Here is a 22,023-nt window from a genome sequence, read left to right on the forward strand (position 1 = left end):
AGAAGCTACACATACGGAATCAGACAGAAATCAGTGTCAGTGGACTGGTAATTCAATCAAAATGGAGCTTAAATGTAAATTTGCAAGCCTAGTTTAGACCCTTTCTTCAGCATAAAACCTCAGATCAAGACACAACTCTAACAGCTTAGTCCTGTTTAGGAGATTGTAATAGCACTGAAGATGAGAGATGTATGTAGTTTTGATATCTACTCTGAAAACCTTTTTCTACAATGTGGAACTATATTTGGCCTGAGTGTACTTTTAAGAACAAATCAAATTTCAATGTTATTAAAAAAAAGGTAAGTAATAAATGCACTCAAAACTAGCAAATATATAATGAGGTTAGGAAAACCCCTATAAAACAATGTAGCTGAGCCAAAGCTACAAAGAGCCAACCAATTTAGAAGCCTGCAGATAAAAGATTAATTGTACCTTAACATGAGCAAGAAAACCAAAACACTGACAAATATGAGTAATGTGCATCATCCCTGAAAAAATCTAGCTTACGAGTAACTAGTTCTCCCTCACTAGTCAACGAGGGATTAAAACTTGGTTGGAATGAGGTCTTGCATTCTGTAAGTCAGTGTCAGAGAAGAACAGACTACACTGACCTTTGGTCTGTGCCAACACAGGGGACTCTACATTGATACACTCAGAGACTGAAAAAAGCACTGCATTTTTACCAAATATACTTCAGGTGTGATTTTATCTAGTAAATGTGGGTCTGCTGCACATAAATCACTACTTAAGGCATCAATAATTCAGAAAAGTCACCTGAGTGCGTAGAAGTTCTTCTTGAAGTTGATCAATCTTCTCTTTGTCAGAAACCTACAAACAAAATAATCATGGCTACAGTTACTTGTTTAGTTTAAGCACTTTAAGTAACCAAATCACAAACTGAAAGCTTCATTCCACATAAGAAAAGTGACTTTACATGCATTTTACAGCAAGTAAAATTCTTCAATTAGCATTTTAAATTTAAAGCTGATGGAAAGCTCCAGCTGCAACACGAGGTTCACCTCAGAGAATTGTCTGAATTTCAGTACATGCAAATGTAAAAATTAACCCTTCAAGACTCAACACTGGGAAAGTGGACTTAAGGAAAAGCAGCTTCACATGGTGCTGAGTTTTCTGGCCACTGAACTAAATGTAGTTTTAGTGGTCAAACTCTCAAGAATCTTATTATGTTCATTTTCTAAATTAGCACCATCTTAATGTGATGAAATCACTAAACACCTGCTTGCTACAGAAACTACTTTCAGGTGAGTATTCACTACTTATGAATATTCATAAGGATCCTTATTTCATATTTGTCAGATTTCTAAATGTGCTGGACAACTTCATACATTTTAAATAGGCAGGACAGTCTTGAAGGGTTATTTCAAAATTATTTAAATTACATTAAAAACTGGAAAAATTAGGATATTATAGTACAAGAGATTTTGAAGTTCCAGGCATTAATGCAGTAAGATCAAGCACTAAGAACCATTATTAGCCAAATGTTCCTAAAATGTGTTCATCAAGATGTAATAAACAGTTGTTTAAAACAATCCCCTTTTAATATCACAAAGACGAAAAGCATAAATGGTGCTATACAAATTCCTGGGATGTAAATATTTACAAACAACAAAATCTAATGGTTGACTGCTGAAGTATTCTATTTAGAAAATATGATAACCTAAACAATTACTGAAAGTGTCAATATTTAAATTAAGTTTAACATGTGACATTTACAACTCAAGTTAGCTTCAGATCAGAAAGAGCATATTATCTAATATGCAGAGGACAGCTGTTATTTAGATACAAATTAATTCCATTGCTAAAACTTCACAACAGTTGTTACAGACTAAACAAGAAAAATCCACAATTATTCATCGTGATCAATATGATTTAGCTGTTAAGCCTCAAGAATTGTGTCTGCACTTTATAGAAAGAAATTCAAGCTGACGCTTCCATCTTTATCCAAGTATTTTCTTCCAAAAAGAGCAAAGAAAAATGCTGTAAATTAACTTTTCATTGCTATTAGTTAGTTCAGTGGTAGCAAAAGTACATCAGAAACGGGGTTAGTTGAACACAGAGGACTTGATGCGTGCAGCCACAAGGTGGTATATGTAAATAAACATTTACATATACACACACCTTCAACACCTCAGAGATATAAGGGGAACATAAAAATAGGAAGGCAAAGAGAATGATGTGCAGAGCCAAAAGAAGCAAGAAAATTTAGGAAAGAAAAGGAAAACAAAGTGTTTCCACGAGCTGCAGACTTTCAAAGGAGATAGCATTTTCCTGCTCTCTGCCATTCTCAAAGGACTTGTGGGGCCATGATGCACCTCTGAAGTGCTTCCCTATAGACACCTCCAACCACAGGCACTGTCTGTGTGGGCTGATGCTTCTGTCAACACAGAAAGCCAAAATATTGCACAGTCTCAAGTTGCAAGATCTGAAGCAAAGAATTATCTACCACTAGATGATTAATTCTAACAAGGAAGTTAGGTAAGTTATGTCAAAAACAACAAACAGCTCTAGAATGATGTCTTTGCCTCAGTGCTTGGTGCAGGTGTGACTTCAATGTTAGTACATGCAGTATTTTGAATATGTGGTCCACAATATTGCCAGAAATTTTTAAGTTGCCAATAAAAGCTAAAGCTAATATAACAATTTGAAGTACTAACAGTCACGTAAGACTGATCTCTGATTTCTATCCCCCTTCCCAAAAAAAATCAACTATTAAAGCATTTTTATATAGGCATATGAGTATTTGTTTAATCCAGTTCAATATGTTTTGTGCATCAAGATTCCTCCTTCCTTCCCCATTGCCACCAGAAATAATTATGAGAAAAGAATACTGAAGACTTATTTTTAATCAAGGGTCCTTGCACACAGATATCTGTTCTCTAAGACACCAAAAGCTCCTTATAGAGTTACACATTTTTCACAGCAGTTGCTTTTCAACAGCCTTAGTCATATATTGTATAAAATAATTATGCGCATCTGAAAATTCAGTACCTTTGAAATCAGTTATTGGTCTTGAATATTCTCTAACTAGACTACAAGTTTAAATTGATTATTTGCAGAACTATAATGATTTCCAATAATTTAAATGAAAATAGCAAGGCCCAGACAAAATGCATTCAAGCAGCCATGCGCAGTGCAGCAGTACCAGACTAAACAATTTTACTGCTAAATATTTATCAACAGGAGGCAATTACATTTTTGTTTTTAATACCCTCTCCTGATTGTGAGATGGTTTTTACTGTTACTCAATTTACAACTGCAGGAGATTTAATATTGAGTAAATAAATTAAAATGGAAAAAGATGTAAGAAAATTAAGCAACAAAATTTTCAAGAACAAATACAATTATCATGTTCTCTTATAGACAGGCAAGCAAGCCAACGCAGTTAAAAAACAAAAAAAGGTTAGTTTATGCCCTGTCAAAATGGCCTACAATGACTTATTTCAATGACAGTAACAATTTGTTCTTCCAAAGGAGAAAGTGGATCAATGATCGGAATCTTCGAGCCATATCCTCATATCAAGGTTAAATAAAATAGTTTGCCATCTCTTTCAATTTGATTCAAGCACAAAGGTTAGTGTGACAGACAAGACTTATTCCTTGTCATAAGGCACATATGCCAAATGGCACATTGAATGCTAAATTAAAACTTTCTATATGCAAATGAAGGTAGACTTTCAATACTCTGAAAACACAGAGTACCTGCCATGGAGGGCAAGATAACATTTACAAAGACAGTCCTTGCAGTTTCTGCACAGCTTGGGAATTGTGGAATTAGCTGAAACAAAGTACTAACAAAGTAGAATCTCCACCAGAAACAAATTTAATATCAAGCCCGTTTTTCTTCCTGATTGTGTTTATTAGGCCGATAAATTCTTTACAAGTTCATACATTTTATTATAAACTTCAATCTACTATTCCATACTCCAGCTCTCTCAATAAACTGGATACAATCTGACAAGGGAGCATGTAACTCTAAACCATATAAAATAATATGGCAAGAAAGCAAAACATTAAAATTCTACTATACTTTCAGAGAACACTGATTTTCCTCTGTTGATGGACTAAAAAGCATGACAATTACAGCTATGCAAATGTGTCTAAAAGCTTAATTCACATTTAGTGCATTCCTCTTTCTGTGGGATTTATCTTCAGATGTACAGAAGATCAAATTCTGTATTCAGTGTTCAATTCCAAAGCTGTTGAAAACTACGAGTAATCAGAAAGCTTTCAAGGAGGCATAAAAGTGGCTAACAAAGCAATGTGGCTAAGAATTACAGATTGCAACAGATCAGACAACTAAAATATCCCAATTTGAGAAGAATTTCCAATCAATCTCAGCCATATAATTAATAAAACGATCAGACCTTAAATTAAATAACTAAAGAGAAGTGCAAATGTTCAACAAGCACAACAAATCAGTAAAAATTCCGCTTTAAGATGGAAAACAGACAAGGGACTACCTTTGATGAAGATACAGTAGATGCTGTTACTATCAGCAGTATTTAATTGTCTGTGCAAAATTATTACTAAGGAGCTGCTGTCATTTTCAGACTGGCAACAGTATAAAGCAGGGGAGAAAGTTCCCAGAGATATATTCTCTGTAAATAGCTACACTCTTACAAGACAGAGCTACAATAAACAAGGAACAGTAAACAGATTTGACATTAATTCATGTACTTTCCTTAAATGTATTTTTAATGTATGAACTGTAAATAACAATTTTTATAGAGGCAGAGATAATACAATTTCAAAGTGACACAAAGTACCTGTTTTGCTTTTAACATCATGCTTTAAATGCAACTTGGTTAAACTGAAACAGGACTACACATCTGTAGTGATGTTGGCCAATTATTTGCGTCCACGATTTAATTAGTTAGATTTTTCTAGCTCAAATGCAGGGGGCTGAAGTATTTGATTAGAGTGAATGCAGAACATACTGTCCCTTAAGCCATCACCTTTCGCTTCTGCTGGGAAGAGAAGCCAGCGGCTCTGCGCGCTTCCTCTTCGTGCTGCTGGATTTGTTGTTGTAACAGAATGAGCTCCCCAAGCAGGCCCTGCCGTGAGTTTATAAAAGGAGAGGAAAAATTTGGGGTGTAAGGAGAACAAAGTTAAACCAAAAGGCATGAAAAAGACAGATGAAAAACAGGTATGAACAGGTCAGTTCAAACAAAAGTGAAATTTCATTAGCAAGATCTCTTGCTAGCTGGAGTGGATAGAGCCAGCAAAATCATGCATTTTGCAAATCCAGGTAGAACAAAACAACCAACATCTAGCTACGTATTACAATTATATTCAACTTTAACTAAGCATCTAAATCTTTTAAAAATTCAACTATCCCAGCTCTAAAATATTATGAAAATGTTCAGTTCAGCTTTGTCAGCAGTTCTTAGCATTTTTCTTGTTCTCTTTGTTTTTATTCCCAGCAAAATACAGAAAGTTTATAGCAAGACGATTTTTGCCTGCTACTTAACTTTCTCAAACTAGCAGAAGATAAATAGTTTCTCAAACATAAAAAAAGAAGAAAAATCTCCCTCTCCCCTTTTGTAACACACTGCAGTTTAACTTCATGCTGTCATAACCCTTTCTGAACACTCCAAAAATCCCTGAAACTTGATGGCTACTCCTTTACTCATTCAGCATTTCCATAAAGCTTAGTTCTCTTCTCCCTCCACACCAAAGAATCCTATAATGGTGAGCTGTCTTTCAAAATTGGTTGAGAAATACTACGCCAGCATCTATTGGAACTTTATGAACTGTTTATTTCAGAGAAAGTAGAGAAAAGTATTAATGAACTATTTAAATAATGCTCTTTTTAAAAAACTACATCTTCTAAGAAACCACTCAGCGAAATGAAATCTTTCAAAAATGTACTTCAGGAATCAAAACAAACTCTGAAACAGACCTTTGGTGCAAGAATTCAAGACATCCATCGTCAAGTTACATTTGTTGCATGAAATACACACACAGGCATGTACACTTAAGGATAAACAACACAGAAGAGAATGGATAAAAGGAGAGACACAATCAAATGACCAAATATAAACATTTGTTAACCAGTTATTTGTATAATTTGAAGCACAGGAAAATCATCTCACTTGCATTTTACTGAACCACTTTCAGATTTAATAAACGCCTCTAACGCTGGACTAGCAAATGCACTAGAACTGTGCCAGGAACTTAGGCAAAAGATTTCATTACTATACAGCAGCAAGGAAAGGAAGCCTCATTTAGTATTAGATGAACAATAATAATATTTTACCATTTTGCAGACAAGGAAACTCTCAGTATGACCCAACACATTCCCTTTAAACATTATACTATGGGTCAAAAAATACAAGAGAAAACAATGAACAAAATCTGCCATGAAGGCCTTTCAGCATTTTGTAACAGAAGTTTGAAGTCACCGAATCTAACGATTTAACGAGCAATTACGTTCAAAGACATCTGGTACATGTGACTCTCATTCCACAATAAAGTATGAAAAATTCCTTTTCACACAGCTTAATAAAATATTCAGATAAAAAAATTATGTCATTTAAAAGGCTTCGCTATAACATTTTCTTCTTTGTATACATAAATCAATAATCTTAATAATATTATTTAATTTATATTTTAGTTCTTCATTATTGTTTTAAATTAAAAAATAAATTAATAGAAAAAAATTAAGAACCTTAAATAGCACAGAACTATACACACAGCACCCCAGCTGGCATAAACCAAGACACAAACAAAAATATTTACATCTCTCTGTCATTGGACATTATCACTGGGTGGTGTCCCCTCTACCAAAATCAATCTGCCCAGTGTAAAACTAGGTTTATTTTAAAGAATGTTTTCTAGAAAAGCCAACATTGATCAATTAATGCAATTTCAAAAATCAAGTTCTTTACAATCGTTACATTATTCTTTTCATTGTCAAAGAAACAATATAAAGGGTAGGGAATAACAGGAGTTAACAAACTACAGTAGTTGACATATAGAGACAAATTCTGACATTGTTACTGTGCATTCTTTAAACTTCTCCCACCCCCTATTATCTTATATTAGAAGTTAATATACTGTACTTCAGCTGAGTATGACTCTTTCTATAATTTACAAGGAATAAAAAGGAGTGAAAATGATAAAGTAGGTAAAGAGATCAATTTCTAAGAATTTGAATAAATGTAACAATTTTATCCAGAGTACCTATAACGTGAAACTGGGAATTAAGTTGGGAATATAATAGCACTCTTAATAAAACAGATAGAATTATGGAAACTTCACTGTATAACTTCCAATGAAGAACTAAAGAAACAAGAATGTTTAAAAAATAAAATCCGAGTAAGTGACAGTCCTTACTCAAGTCTCTTTTTCACTCTCCAGCAGTAGCTGTAGTCAAGGGCTGCGGGATATTGTGCTGCTCCTTACACCACCTGAAGGTGACCCTGTGCAGGCTGAGCAAGACAACCACACACTGCAACTGCTCCACGGAGCAGCAGGGTCTTCAAGGCATGAGATGGTACCAAAGAACCAGAGCAGAGAAAGGACTACCTAAGCCCCACATCAAGATCTGAGTCACAGTTTTCAATCCAACTCCATCACACCTATAACCAATACACATTTTCTTTAATGTTAAAGGCTAAGATTTGGAATTTGTTTGCTTTAAGAGGAAACTATTTCTTAAAGAATGTTTTCTTGGATACGACAACAGTGCAAGATAATTTTCTAAGAAGGTAACCCAGCTGTTTCAAGTACAAGCCTAAACTAGTGCCTCACTTATAATACAGTATTTTTACTTCACTATATTTTTATAACTATCTTCACTCTTCTTTCTCTCACAACAAAATTTCTTATTTAATCCAGGTAAAGAGAGATTTAAACGCCACATACTTAAATTACTTATCTGAACACTCCAGTAATTCTAACTTAATTATCTTTGAAAAATATTGTACTTTTTGGATTAAATGAGAGATTATGAAATAAACACATTAGGTGAGAAGAAGCAGTACAGCCTCATTTGATGTTCGGGACATCCTTCACTCTGTCAAAGTTACTTTACAAAACAACTGGTTTCTCACTCATTCTACTGAAAGTTTTTAGAGACCTGTCTGAGAATCACATCCAATAACAATTCTTCAGAAAATTCCTCCAAACAAATAATTTCTAGATTTATTAGAAATCTCTTCACAACAAAACAAAGAAAACCAGCTCATCAGGCACATTTAATACCATACTACAGCATTTTATGTACCCATACAATCACAATTCTTATACTAGCATTGGTTGGCAGTGGTAAGCATTGAATGCAAAAAGGCCATCTTATCCATTGTCTTGAAAATAGTAATTTTGCCTGCCAATAACTTGGTGATTATGCTCTGTTAGGTATTCATATGTGCCTAGTTTGAAATACTCTGACCAAACTGATCATATTAATTAGCAAATTAAGAGTTTCATATCAGATATAATTATTAAGCAAGACAAAATCATACTGATTTAATCTGGTGGTATTTTCCATACCACAGCCAAAGTTACAATGCAGATGTCACTGCATCCCAAACAACCACAGGACAGTAACAAGTTTTAATGATATTACTGGTATTCAATAAAAGTGACAGTTATTTCAATTTTCAGAGACAATAAACTAAGATGGCCGCTTCTTCACAAATCAATAGTAAGGTATTTTTTATGTTTGACACAGTGAAACCTGTGCTAAGCAATCACTCTAGAGAAAAATATAGACAGTTTACAGACAAAGGGGAAATAAAAGCTAGGTTAATTCTCATGTAGAAATCCATCACTGTTCTACATGGAGAGAAATAATTGTAAGATGTGAGCTTTGTACAGGTTTCACTATATATTGCCATGCAGAATTAATGTAGGATAAATGTATACATGCCTGCATATACAGAAAAGTTGTTTATGGAAAAGCCCCAGTTATAGTTCAGAAACTGTCAGGTGTAAAAATAATTATATGATAACTTACAAATTCCCTGATATATATTGTTTTCCTTCCATTTTTGTAAAAGAATTTTGAAAAATAAAAAGTCTTTAAAGAATGAGCAACATGACAATTAAAGAATTTAACAGAAAAGTTCATGAAAACAAAAAATTTAAACTTCACCTTCTTGACTTCAAGGAAAAAAAAGCTAAAACTTTAAGTACCCAAATACAGTAAAATTATTTTCCAGAGAATAGTAACAAAAATACGATGTATGCTTTATCTAGATAAAGAAAGTAAAAACCGGACTGCTTTAAGAAATGGAAATTCTTTACTAAGGCAGAAATTCTTAAGTAAGAATTACAACTGTGAAAATGTCAACAGAAATGAAGTTGCAAGCAGAAATGCTTAAAAATAAATATAAACGCCTAAACCAATTTCAGTAATAAGTTATAAACTCAAGTGCCATGGAGACCATGCTCTGAACAACGGCAAATGCACATACAATTCCTAAAATCACATTCTTATTACAAACCAATTTTCTTAATAACGCAATTCCTAAACATTTTTATGTCTGCCTTGTATTTCCTTACACCAAAATGTTTATTATCACTGCACTATTTTTATATACAAAAAGCAGTAATGCATACTGAACTAATTTTCAACGATAAATTCTTTTCAAGCTGCTTCAGATGAACTTCTGCAATGGGCTACTGATGCACTTTCAAAAAATAAATACCTGTTTATAAAGACATTTTCAGTTTTGCAAGTGAGTAATTACCTTCTTGAACTGTTTGTCATTGTCGTATCCCTGGTCAGTAGCCCGGAATGCTGTTTCTCCTGGAGAACCTAGGACATAATTGCAGAAACTCACAATAAGACACAAAAAGCACTTAAAAAATCTCAAACTACACTTACTAGAAAATTAAAGCTTCAACCCCTATGAATTAGTAATTCAATAATCTTTGAAGTTCCTATTAAAATAATTCATTTTAAGAAACTGAAGAAGAAAATCAGTTTAAAACTCATCTGAAAATTTTATATCTAGTTTATGACTCAGATTAGTTATACCTCAACGGAGCAGGCAGCTTCAGTTAGACTATTAGAAGTTCTTAAAATATTGTAAAATGAAGTAATTTTTGAGAAAGACAGAAGGATAATACAAAATCCACTGATGCTACTGTAACAAGAAAAGAAGAATCTTTCCTATTGTAATGGCAGGTTTTTGAAAGAAGCTTCTGGAACAAGCCTGAAATAAACAGCATCTGCTAAGGACTGTGGCAAAGATCTATCAACCATTCATCTATTCATTCTCACAAGGGAGGACCTAAGTCAGGAAAAGGTTCTTCACTCACAGGGTAGCTGGGCACTGAGCAGGCTCCCCAGGGAAGCGGTCACAGCACCAAGCCTGACAGAGCTCAAGAAGCTTTTGGACAATGCTCTCATGCACATGGTGGGATTTTTGTGATATCCCTGAACAGGGGATCCACAGAGTTGGACTCTATGATCCTGATGGGTCCCTTCCAACTCAGCATATTCTGTGATTCTATGAAGTATTTCTAAAGTATTTGGAAAGTATTTGTAAATCCATATTAAGTTGCTGTAAATAATTGCATTTATGTTGATATTCACTCCTCTTAGTATAGTAGTGCTTTAACAGTTTGCTTTAAAAAGGCAGGTTAAGGGCAGGAAAAAGGGCTTTTACACACCTAACAACAGAAGTAGATCAGAAGCTCCTATGACTTCACTAACCAAATTGTAACCTGTGAAAAATCAGCAGAAGAGGGGAAATAAAAATTATAAACACAAAACAAAATGCAAAATAAAGATGAGGGATCTTTGTCTCATTTGGAGGACCACACAATCATAAATGGCCACTATGCCAGTGGGAGTATGATAACAAGTAATAGGTGACATCTCACTACCAATCAGTAACAACACAATTTTAAAGTGTTAACATTTTAAACAGCCAAAATACATAGGAGATTGTAATCTACTTGTCACTCTGCTGAATTTGGGCCTTACTTAGACTCTTGCTCAGTTTGTAAGATTAATAAATTAGTTCTGCCATTGACAGTATTTTAAAGAAACAAAACCACACTTCTTATGCAGATATGAAAATATTTTCAAACACACTTAGAACAATGATATAACCCCTCACAGACAAAATCTTTCACGAATACAAATTTATGTGGTTTGATAATTACTAAGGCATAATACATATAATCATGCAGTTTATTATCAGAATGAGCGAAGTTTTGAGCTGTGTTCATTAACAAGTCAGATATTATGATCAAATTTAATTGTTCTCAGTTTTAAAAAGCCCAGAGATAGAAACGTCTCCTTTAAATCTGCCAAAACCTGAAAACCATTAAGCCTGCTACTGCCTGGATACACTGAATAGACAAACCAACAAACCATCCCTGTGTCTTTTCTGAAGGATTTAAAACTCTCACCTGCTCCTTTGAAACAGCCCCAACTAACCTAAATCTCCAAGCAAGTTTTTTCTGGGGCCACGATCAGATGGAAAATATCATTCAACACAAAAGAATACCTTTGTTACAAATCTCCTATTTCACATGCTTGCAACATTAAGAATCTTCGCTCTTAATAATCCAACTCTTTTCTCCTGTAACAGCTCTGATATTGCTACTGCCCAGTGACAATCTCACCAAGTTCTAGCTGGATACATCCACCTTCTCTGACTCACTGAAGACTTGAGCTTTCAATCTGTTAAGAGTTATACAAGAACTCTAGTTTTCTATTCAATTTCACATTTTAGTTCTTTGCACTGGCTACTAGAATTCTTGTTTGTAAAAATGCATAACACTTACCTGTGTCCAGAACACTTTCAGTAAGAGATATTCAATGCAAACACAAAGGTTTTCAGGATCTGCTTTGCTCTAGTGTCTAAGGACATACCTGTACCCTCATCATGAAATAGGTTCAGCTTTTGAAATAAAAACTTAGCTGAAAATTTGCTCTCACCAGGAGAAAGAAATCCTTTCAGTGAAGCGAGGCTATCTCCGATCTTGTCAAAGTCAGGCAGAAGTCTGGCAAGGTCATCTGCATCAGGGAGGGCTTTGAGAAGTTTTTCTAGGAAAACAGTATAACAGTTAGTGAGTACAGCTTTTTTCTATTATTTTTGTGAACAAAAATGGCTTAGGCTATAAATCCTAGCAACTGTTTCAGAATATGGCTTTAAAGACATTTTTTAAAAAGTACGAAGAAGTTTCTTTCCACATGCACCTCCCCCCACTAGTGTTGGGAAAGACCATCAGATCTGAAAAACCAACTGCTTTTTTAGACTTTGAACTTCCTGATAAGTTGGCTGCCTCAGTACTTTATAATTGCTGAAAACTTATTGCTGCATTTTACCACACTTCATACATTATTCTTTCACATACTTCATAGAGGATGTTTTAAAATTACACAAAACTGTAACTACGCTCATGTCTTGAACCTTTTTAAGAAAAGCTTAGTTTTCAATTTCATAAACAAGCCAATTTTGTAATCCTTAAAGTAAAATTAGTAGCTTTAAAGTACTACAAAAATGTAGTGTCCACTTGCAGCAAGAACAAGAAAACACTTGTAGCAGTTTTCAATCTCTGCATTTATCTATGAAATAGTCATACATGGCATGGAGGTTGAAACTAAATATCTGTAAGGTCCCTCTCAATCCAAACTTTTCTATGATTCTATGCAGTAAAATCTTCATGGAGATGATTTAAAAAAAAAAAAAAAAAGAACACCACGTTTCTACCCTGCATATAAAATATAAGTCAATGCTTGATTTTCAGATTTCTGTCTTTCGCCTGAAAATATACAGAAGCCTCTACTGCAACCTGAAGGCTCAGGAAAGCAAGAGTTTCTATTTTTCATTTTCTTTTCTTCTGTATCTTGAAGATAATTTTGTAGATAGGCAGGTTCACTATTCTGCATTTTCAACTGGTCTTTTACTCACACATATTTTTTACTGATTTGTTTATATCTTCACTTGTAAGTCATTCATATAGAAAGAAAGAACTTTCTGCACAATACTCCCAAAACCTGTGTGAGTCCCCTTGATCATGCTACAACTCTCACTAATGGGAATATACAGCTTTATGAAAGGACAAAGAACATTCTCAAATGAAGGGATGCATTATGGAATATTCATGCTAAACAGTGCCCAATTTCTTCTTACAAACACACTGATACAAATGCCTTGGTAAAACACACATCAAACTCCAAAAGTAAAAGTTCACTCAAATTCCAGCTAAAAAGCTACTCCTGGAGTGAGGCCCTGAGGACCTACACTCTTATGTTTAAGTTTTACACATGCCAGTCTTTAGACAGAGTAACATCATGATTTTGTGGTACCGAAGTCGATAAGTTCATCAAGCTCCCAGACAAAGTCAGGAATAATCCACTTATATTCCTCGAGATCTGGCATCATGTCCTTCCACTGCTCATATGTCTAACAAAGAAAGGAAAAAAATAATGGTAGAAATAGGGAAAGAAATGTACATAGAGAAGCATATGAGCAACTACTACCTACACATAAAACATACTAAGCCACCATCTTTAGATATGAGTAGTACTTTGATCTTTTAAAATCTATAGTAGTTTTTAAACAATGTTTCCCATATTCACTCACCTTTATTATCATCAGTTAACCAAGCAATGACATCTTGTATTTTTGTGGCTATAACAAAAACTACTCTTTTGAAGTATGTAATAACAAAGACAAAATGCATAAAATAGCTTCCAGAGATAAATACCTTCTTAGCTGTATAGCCACCTCCAACTGCAGATCCTAAGATGAGATAGCGAACTTTGAGAAGCCTGGAGGCTAATCTGGCCAGCCAAAAGTTCCTGTGGGACTGGTATCCATGTTTTACATTTAAAAGTTTTGTTTTGTGAGGGGGAAGACGATTCAGAGAAGAGAACAGCTGAAGGGATATCCTTAATGGAGGTCTCTGAAACTTTGAACTTGGATAGTAGGGATGATGTGTACTTCGGGAAACAAGATGCAGGTTTTGAAGCGGTGATTTTCTCTTTATTCCATAGCTGCTATTTGCTAGACTCCGGCAGATGACACTAAAAAGAAAGAAATAAAAACTTTAACTGATTTCTTCAACACACCATTAACTCAAACACCTCTTTAGAAGCAATTCACATTACATTTTAGCTGGTTACAGATAATCTTATTACATCACCCTGAATGCACAATTTCCAGCTACTACTGCTATGCTTATGAGGAAAATAAAAAGCTGCAAACATCGTTAATGGGTATAATACTTCTAGTGATTACAGACACAAAACCTTAACTACAAATTCTGAAGTCTGTTACGAATTACATTTAACTTTCACACTGTAATAATGCAAGTAACATGCGTGTGGTAAAGCACTGTTTGGGCTGAGTCCACAGAAGACTTGCAACATACAAGAAAACTTAACAGTTTGGCCTGTCTTATTCTCTAAATGAACTTTTAGAGAACATTAAGCTTGTAGAGGATTTTCAATCTTTAAAAAAACCCAACACACAGAAAAAAATCCTTTGTAGAATACATTTGTCCTATTTCATCAAAGCACATTCTCCTTTGGAGTTGAAGCATGTGCTTAATGAGATCTTTCAGGTGCTTTCACTTGCTGTGAATTCTAGGATTACAAGACGATGGTTCTGTCTTGGGTCACGCAGAGACAAGATTAGTTCTGGAGGCGGCTGCACCATGTGTGGTGATGCTTTCATGAAGGAATTCAGACTTAAGAGTGAAAAGTCTGGAAGACTTCACTCTGAAAGCAGAGCTCAGCCATGAAAAGCACATGTTAAAACACAAGAGCCTTATCAATCCTGCCTCCAAACACATGACCTAGAATAAAATTTGTGTGCTTTCAATTACACTATCTGCACACTGCAAGGGTTTGAGGCAATTTTGTTAGTTTAGGGAAAAGACAACTGCTCGGAAAAAAGTAATTTCTTCTGTAACTTTTTGGATGTACCATCATATCAGAATAGTTAATATTAAATCATTTATTAATGCAAAATATGTGTGAAGTTGCAGGCTTGAAATTTTAAAGTTGGAAATGAAAGCTTGTCCTTTGATGCTTTCTTTGGGGTTTTCAATATTATCAAGTGCATTTACTCACAAAAAAAAAAGAAACTGCTTCACACCACTGACATGGCAAATTATTAATACTATAATCCTAGAACATTTAAAATTAACAGATTTTAAAGAGAACAAGTGAATCATACTTAGTGGCAAATACTACAGCATTTTCTAATAACGTGCTCTCCATGATCTATACAGTTCTTTGCCTCAAGATTTTCAATGTACTAGAGATGACAGGCATGTTCTTAATGTCCAAAGAAGTAAAAGACTTTGTTATAAAAAAGACTTTTAATCCAGAAATTGAGCTTTTGGAAGATAAGATAAAAATCAGAATTCAGACATTTTTCTCTCTTAAAGACCAATTTTGCTGACGATCTACATTTAGAAATTTCCTTTAGTGCAATGGAAAGCTCAATAAAGGAACTCCAGAGACTGCTCTGCAAGCCCTCGTTCCTAAATCACTATGGTTGTGAAGGACACCCTTTGCTGCTATACTACACTATCTCTGTAAGGCTGGGCCTTGGCAATAAGAAACTTAGAAACAGATTAATAAGCAGGAGCAAAACAATCCTTAAACGAGTAAAAAGTTTCTTCTCTTGGACATGGAATTACAAGAGGCTCAGAAATTAACTATGAACAGAACCAATACAAAAGTGCCTCCACATTTGAAATGTTTTATTTCCCACTTTTGAAGCCAGGTTTTTAAATCAGGGTGTGATAAGCCTGTATGAAGCATGCTGATGACTGGGCTGTTCTTTATTTTGTTTTGCAGTCATTACCATTTCACAGATATTTACTATTTTCAGCAGAGACCATGTGGTAGCACATACTATGGCAGTCACTCCTAATTATTAGTCTTCACCTGGGCTAAAGGCATTTTGTGTCGTATTATGTAACTTTCTTATCTCGTTTTTTTTCTTTTAGAACACATCATTGTGTTTTATAGCACTCAGTCTGTGTGTTTAAACTGAATGAAAAATTGAATTCCATCAGTCTTCTGGCAAAACCTCCACTCACAATTTCTTTTTGAGTGCTATTTCATATTTCAAACTCAACTGCTTTACTTGTACATCCAAAATCTTATAATTCTTTAAAACCCCCACTACACCAAAACTTTCATTTTCTATTTCTTCTCTCCTCCTGCTGCTAAACCTCCTGACGAATACTGCCCAAAAAAATCACCTTGAGATTTTCACTGAAACTACAGCCAGATTGAAAAGGATGGCAGAACACTACTATTAATTGAAGTACTTAATGAGTTGCAAATTTCAAGCCCCTGCAACGTTTAACAATAACAAAAACTATCCTTCCAGACATGAGTAGCTCTGCCTGCTTACAGGCCTGCAACCTGCAACACGGCACGGAGATTATAAATGTCCTGTAAAACACAAAAAAGTGGCCTGCTGTGCCTGTGACTACAAGGCAGACGTAACCCAGCAAAATGCACTGTGGTATTTTCTTTCTCATTCAGCACTAGACAACGCTTATTTTCCTACTGCTGCTCCCAAATAGGAGCTGGAACCAGATGATCTTCACCTTCCTCTTCCAACCCAAACCATTCCATGACTATGAAATTTGCCAAGGAACATCGTGCTGCTATCCGCCATTCACTTTCACTGCTCCAGCCTGGAATGGTGTAGTAGAACGGTGGAAAACAAGCGGGACGCAAGCACAGCAAGGCAACTGCTGGGAGAGACAACGCCTGGACACGAAAGCGGCCCGAGCTCCCCAGGGCGAGAATGCGGGAGACGCAGCTCCCTTCTGCATGCACCACCTCCCCCAGGTCCCAGGGGAGCTGGAGGATGGGAAACTGCCTAGCTTGGGGGTACCAGGCTGCCGCCTGCAGCAGCCTCAGGCCCAGCCCTGCGGCATTCGCACCCGCACCACGCACCCTAACCCACTGTGCTTTTCTGCCTCCCCCGCGGTTGCCAGGCCCGCCTGCAGCCTGCCGGGGCCCGTCCCGCTTACCAAGCCGCCGCTGCCCGCGTCCGCCACATCCTAGGGGCCGGGAGGGACGGGGAGCGGCCCGGGAGCCGCAGGAACGCGGCCGGCCTGAGGGCAAGGGCAGGGGCAGCCGCTTCCGGGCACCGCGGTCCGCGCGGCCCGACCCGCCGGAAACCGCACCTCCCCGCGCAAAGGTTCCGGGCTCGGCGACGGAGAAGGAGGGACGGTTTAGAGGGAGCACCGCGGGGCGGGTCAGTCAGGAGCGGAGAATCGGGGAGGTCTGGATCCGTCACTCTTGGATCATGGATCCCTGCACCGGGGTCATGGTTCCCTCATACCATCGTCCTGGATTCGTCACACCCGGGCCATCGATCTGTCACTCCGGGGTCTGGGATCCGTCATACTTGGATTATGTTTCCCCCGCACCGGGATCATGGATCCCTCCCACCGGCGCCATGAATCCCTTGCACCGGGGTCCAGGATCCCCCGCACCGGGCTCTGTGCCCCCCTCACACTCCAGCGATCGCCTCGGGGCCTCGTTCCTGGCTGTTCTCGGGCACCCCAGCGCGGCCCGGCCCGGCGGGGCAGGGCTGGAGAGGGCGGTGAGGTGAAGCCCATCCCGGATGGCGCTACCAGGGTCTTCCATGCTGTTAAAGATAAGATTCTGATGAGTCCCCAGCTGTTGTTGTGCTTGGGGAGTGCATGACATGGGTGGCAGCGCTGCCTTGAAAGCTGGAAAACACAAGGTGTTTCCCAGTGGGCTTTCCCAGTTGTTGGGAGTTTTTTCCAGCCACATTGAAGCGGGAGGCAGAGGAGGCACCAGGAGAGTTCATCAGCTCCGTCCGTGTGCCCTCACACAGGATCACCTCTGGCTGGGTCATTTCTGAGCAGCGCATGCCACACCTGTCCCTAAGGACCACAGACCTTGGCGGGTTCACCTGGCAATGCCAGTGCGTGCTGACTTTAATAGAAAGTATTCCCTTGTGCCTGATCTGAATCTTTCTTGTCACATGTCCGCAGTGGACACGGATAAATATTACGTTCTCCAGTTATGTGTTTGAAAACTGTTGCCATGATCCTTCTCAGTCTCCTTTTCTTTAGCTAAAACAACCCTAAGTTTCTCTTCCATATTTTATGACTCCTTTGTCATTCTTCTGGGTGGTCTCCTGTAAATTGTCACCAGTTGATTCAGAGCTTCCTTTCTGTAATGTGGCCAGAACTGGGTGTCCCATGCTGAGAAACAGAAAACGAGATTTGGGGTACTTTAGAGGTCAGGCTTCTGTTTATACTGTGGGATTTTTCAAAGCAAAATATATTGCACAAGGTTGACATAATACATACGTGTATTTTCAGGACTGAGATAAAAGTTGTTAGGATGAGGTGAGGCTCGTGTTTTTATCTCTTGCTTGCCTACTTTGTGACTTATTTATTTATACGTTTAAGGGACTATATTTTAAATCTTACTTTGCTTTATATTTTAGCTTGACCAGTTGTTTTTGTGATTTATGTATGATTTTTTTTAAGGCAAGTTTCAATTTAAGAGTGATGATACTCCATAGGACATGCTAACAAATAACTTTTTAAGAATAAATACTATGTAATTCTTACTCTGAGCAGTAGAGAGCATCATATAACTAAAAGTTTCAATTCAGGCTGCTTTAGAGGTGTTTTCTCCAGGAGATAGTGAGCATACTTAAGAAAATGAACAAATGTCATCATCTTCTTTGGTTCTGGATTAATAGACTTTGATTAAATATTATCACAGATTGTCAAATGATGGAAATTATGAACGTTTTGCACCTTTAATCTTTTTTTTTTTGTTTTCAGTTGTGAGCGTATAAATACCCCTATAAGGGCGTTCTCTGGGACTGCAGAACACCTTGGAGCTGGAATAAATCTACAAATAGTGAAAAGATTGTATGAGCCTTTATTCTCCCCTGGAGACCCTGCTTTGGTGGGACAGAGCAATCAAGGACCCCTGCTGCACCCTAGTTTGCTACAGACACTAGAAAGAGCAAGGCTGATGTTTGGGAAAGCAGCAAAAGCTGACCAGACAGAAAAAGCATGTGTGACAGTCCTGTTTTTCACCCCTGGCACCTCGCAAAATAATGGGTCATTTCCCAAAATCATCAGCCTGCCTTAGAAAAGGTGCCTTGACAGTTGTTTCCTGTCTGTTACAGCTTCTAGATAGCAATGCTTATTTTTTCACATGCTATCAGGTTTATCAGAAATGGAAATAATTAGGTTCTTTCTTTTGAAAGTTTAAAACTGTGACTCTCGTGTAATAACTGGAGTTCCCTTTGCTCAGTCTCAGAAGAATAAAATGGTAAGTTGAGATGCTCAGAGCCAGTTGCAGTGGGAGGAAGGAGAGGGTAGCAATGAAGCTGGGTATGGAGAGTACCTTGCTCCTCCTTGATCTTTTGCAATGTATCACCTTTACACAGCTTAGTACAGATACATCCTTGTCAGTCCAGCCTCTGGGCTCCTTTTGGAAGTGGTGTAGGTGCCAAGGCTGAACAACTTGGCCCCAGTGCTTATCACCAGCATTTTCAAACACATCTGTCCCTGTGCTGTGCATGGGTGCACATCTTTTTGCATTAACTGACCTAATTCCTTAATTTTCTCTTCTCTCTTTCCTGCATTTCTCCCTTTTCACTTTCTCTGAGCCTGTCCACTGGGGGTAGGCAGTGGTCTTTCCTGTTGCTTGAGATACGGATTTGTACAAATCCATGCCTCATGGCAGCAAAATGCTGAGGAATGGGAACTAACTTGATACCTCTTGTTCCGTTTCAGTCACCCTAGAAGTAATATTTTAGTTTTCTTAATATACTTGCTGGAAGAACAGGTTTGCCTTTCCTGACCTCATTCCTAAAATACTTCTTGTGTAACTTCTTAAAAAGTATCGAAGTACAAGGAAATAGTAGTGAAATGGGAATGAATCACAAGACTGATCAGCAAATGCCGCCCAAAAAAAAAAAGGAGGTGGTAAAACTCTCAGTGTTGTTTTTCTGCCAGCTTCCTTTTGGCTCTGATTTAAAGGTCAGAGACATCTTATCCAGCTTACTGACATCGGTGGGAAACTCCAGTTTTCCCCAGGAGTGAGTAAATAACCTCAGTGGTGTCTCCCAAAGCTATATAGTGAGGTCAGAAAACGTTCTGTGAGGATATTCTCAATAATGAATAAAGGACCTGGTTACAGATCCTACCTGGCTGAATCCTGACACACAGTCAGTCCATAAATCCACCTGCACAAACTGGGGCCCCTTTTTATAGTGCCAGAACTTGATTTATTTTCCATGGCATATGTGGGGATCACTGCTGGACATTTAGTTCAGACTGGTTGCTAAGAGTGTTAACAACAGCAATGCCTATTTTGTTTCTTATTTGGACACACTCCTGGTCTCCAGTGATTCCATAATCTCTTGAAGGATAATACTCCCCTCTTGCCCTCCCCTAAAAGTTTCGTGCCAACAGCGCTTGCTTGCACTTACCAGAGTTATTTCCTTGAGTCATCTTGTGGCAAACACTTGTAAGATTAAACTTTTTCTTTCTTGCATTGTTTCTGAGTGAATTCTACATAAACCCTCACAATTGCAAAACTCCAACAACAGAATAGAGGGAGGAGGGATAAAGTGTTACCTGCTAACCCCAGAGAGGGAGGAGCTCCTACTTCAAACATTACCAGAATTATAAGGAAGGTGTATACTTAGAGCACTTCCTCAATGTAGAATTTCAAGCACACTATGCTGAAGACCTGTCCTGAGGGAGCTCTAGAAAGTCTCCAGAGGGTCATTTCATGGGGGAAAATCCTGCCAAGAACCATTATGCACAGCTTAACCAGGGAGAAGAGAATGAGATGGTGAGTTGTATCTCTGTCTAGGTCTTTCTCAGCTTGAAGCAGAGGCTGGCATGTGTTCTGTAATAAAGTACTACAGACTGTAATTGAGTTATTGCTAGTTGGGGTGTTTCCTTGGCAGAAACAGTCAGTTAGAAAGGGATATAATTTTTTTTTAGCAGAAAGAAAATAAGGTTGGTTGTGTCCATTGAATTGAACTGGTTATCCCCTCCAACAGGGGATGGCTTAATAGATTATTCATGTGGTGTTACAAATATAGATGGAGGTGGTTTAATAGGAGCTTGAGGGATGGGCCAGACCAGTGTCCCCAACCATTTGACAGCTGAATCGTCAGGATCAGCTCCAGTTAGAAAACTGGAAACCTTGGCTTTCTCCAGAACATAAAAACACGTTATGTTTGCATAAATTAATGGCAAATGCAGTCTACTGAATTGGCAATCTCAGTCTCAATTGGCAGTCGCTATCTCAGACTGAAGCTGGGATTCCTAAATACAGAACTACTATATTTCTTTCCAAAGTTTCCCAGGGAGAAATGCATTTTGTAACAGCTGGAAGTCCTATGTTTACACAAAATATCTGGTCTCCTGCATGGCACTGCTCTTAAACAGCAATGCCAGTGCACTACTGCACTGAATTCAGTGCTTCTGAGCTGCTTTGGCATTACAGTGTGTCATGAGTCAGCTATTCACATGGATTCTGTCCCTCTAACAGATTCTGCTGGAGATGTCAGATCCACGATGCAGCTGTACAACAACAATTCTTAGGCCTATCTGGCAAATGCAGTGCTTCTCAAAATTCCTGTGCTGCAGAGCCACTGGAGCTCTGCTGTGAGTGCCTGCAGGATATCTGGGTGTACAACAGCAAAACTATTGAAACACAGTCACTTACAAGTTGACACAACTGTTCACTTTCAGAAATCCTGGAGAAGTCTTCAAAATCTCCTCACTGAGAGTCCTGTTCTAGTGAAAGAGACTGTGTCATGTGCAAACATGGATATCTGTTATCTCTAAAGACAAATGTAGATTTTCAGGCATCTCTCCTAGCCATCCAGGCGAGGGGAGATGCCACATTTTGCGTAATGCAAACCTGGGTAATCTGGGATGTGCTGGAGAATGCATACAGAGTCACCCAGCAGCATGAACAGAGCAGTGCAGGAAGCACAAGGCACTGGCTCTGAGGGTGGGGACTAA

General features: G+C 37.8%; 2 protein-coding genes across 6 annotated transcripts in view; one reads left to right on the plus strand and one right to left on the minus strand.

The window, feature by feature from the left end:
• The window catches only part of OPA1 (OPA1 mitochondrial dynamin like GTPase), a 50,797-nt gene extending 33,664 nt beyond the window's left edge, over nt 1-17,133 (minus strand). Inside the window, exons 1-8 of one of the 4 annotated variants that reach the window (XM_032119159.1) lie at nt 17,002-17,133; nt 13,702-14,020; nt 13,301-13,397; nt 11,927-12,034; nt 10,648-10,701; nt 9,720-9,787; nt 4,977-5,075; nt 775-828 (exon numbers count right to left, since the gene is read on the minus strand). In XM_032119159.1, the coding sequence (XP_031975050.1) occupies nt 775-828; nt 4,977-5,075; nt 9,720-9,787; nt 10,648-10,701; nt 11,927-12,034; nt 13,301-13,397; nt 13,702-14,020; nt 17,002-17,030 (828 nt within the window). In that variant the 5' untranslated portion in view covers nt 17,031-17,133. The remainder of the gene's footprint in view (nt 1-774; nt 829-4,976; nt 5,076-9,719; nt 9,788-10,647; nt 10,702-11,926; nt 12,035-13,300; nt 13,398-13,701; nt 14,021-17,001) is intronic. The other 3 variants (XM_032119160.1, XM_032119161.1, XM_032119162.1) reach the window with 3 other exon arrangements.
• A 67-nt stretch (nt 17,134-17,200) lies between these two features.
• LOC116448577 (probable cation-transporting ATPase 13A4) overlaps nt 17,201-22,023 on the plus strand; it is a 45,533-nt gene continuing 40,710 nt past the window's right edge. Inside the window, exons 1-2 of one of the 2 annotated variants that reach the window (XM_032119158.1) lie at nt 17,201-18,357; nt 18,805-20,836. In XM_032119158.1, the coding sequence (XP_031975049.1) occupies nt 20,774-20,836 (63 nt within the window). In that variant the 5' untranslated portion in view covers nt 17,201-18,357; nt 18,805-20,773. Of the gene's footprint in view, nt 20,837-22,023 lie in introns of both variants that reach the window. The other variant, XM_032119157.1, reaches the window with a different exon arrangement.

This window comes from Corvus moneduloides, chromosome 10, assembly GCF_009650955.1.
Source record: "Corvus moneduloides isolate bCorMon1 chromosome 10, bCorMon1.pri, whole genome shotgun sequence".
Taxonomy (NCBI): Eukaryota; Metazoa; Chordata; class Aves; order Passeriformes; family Corvidae; genus Corvus; species Corvus moneduloides.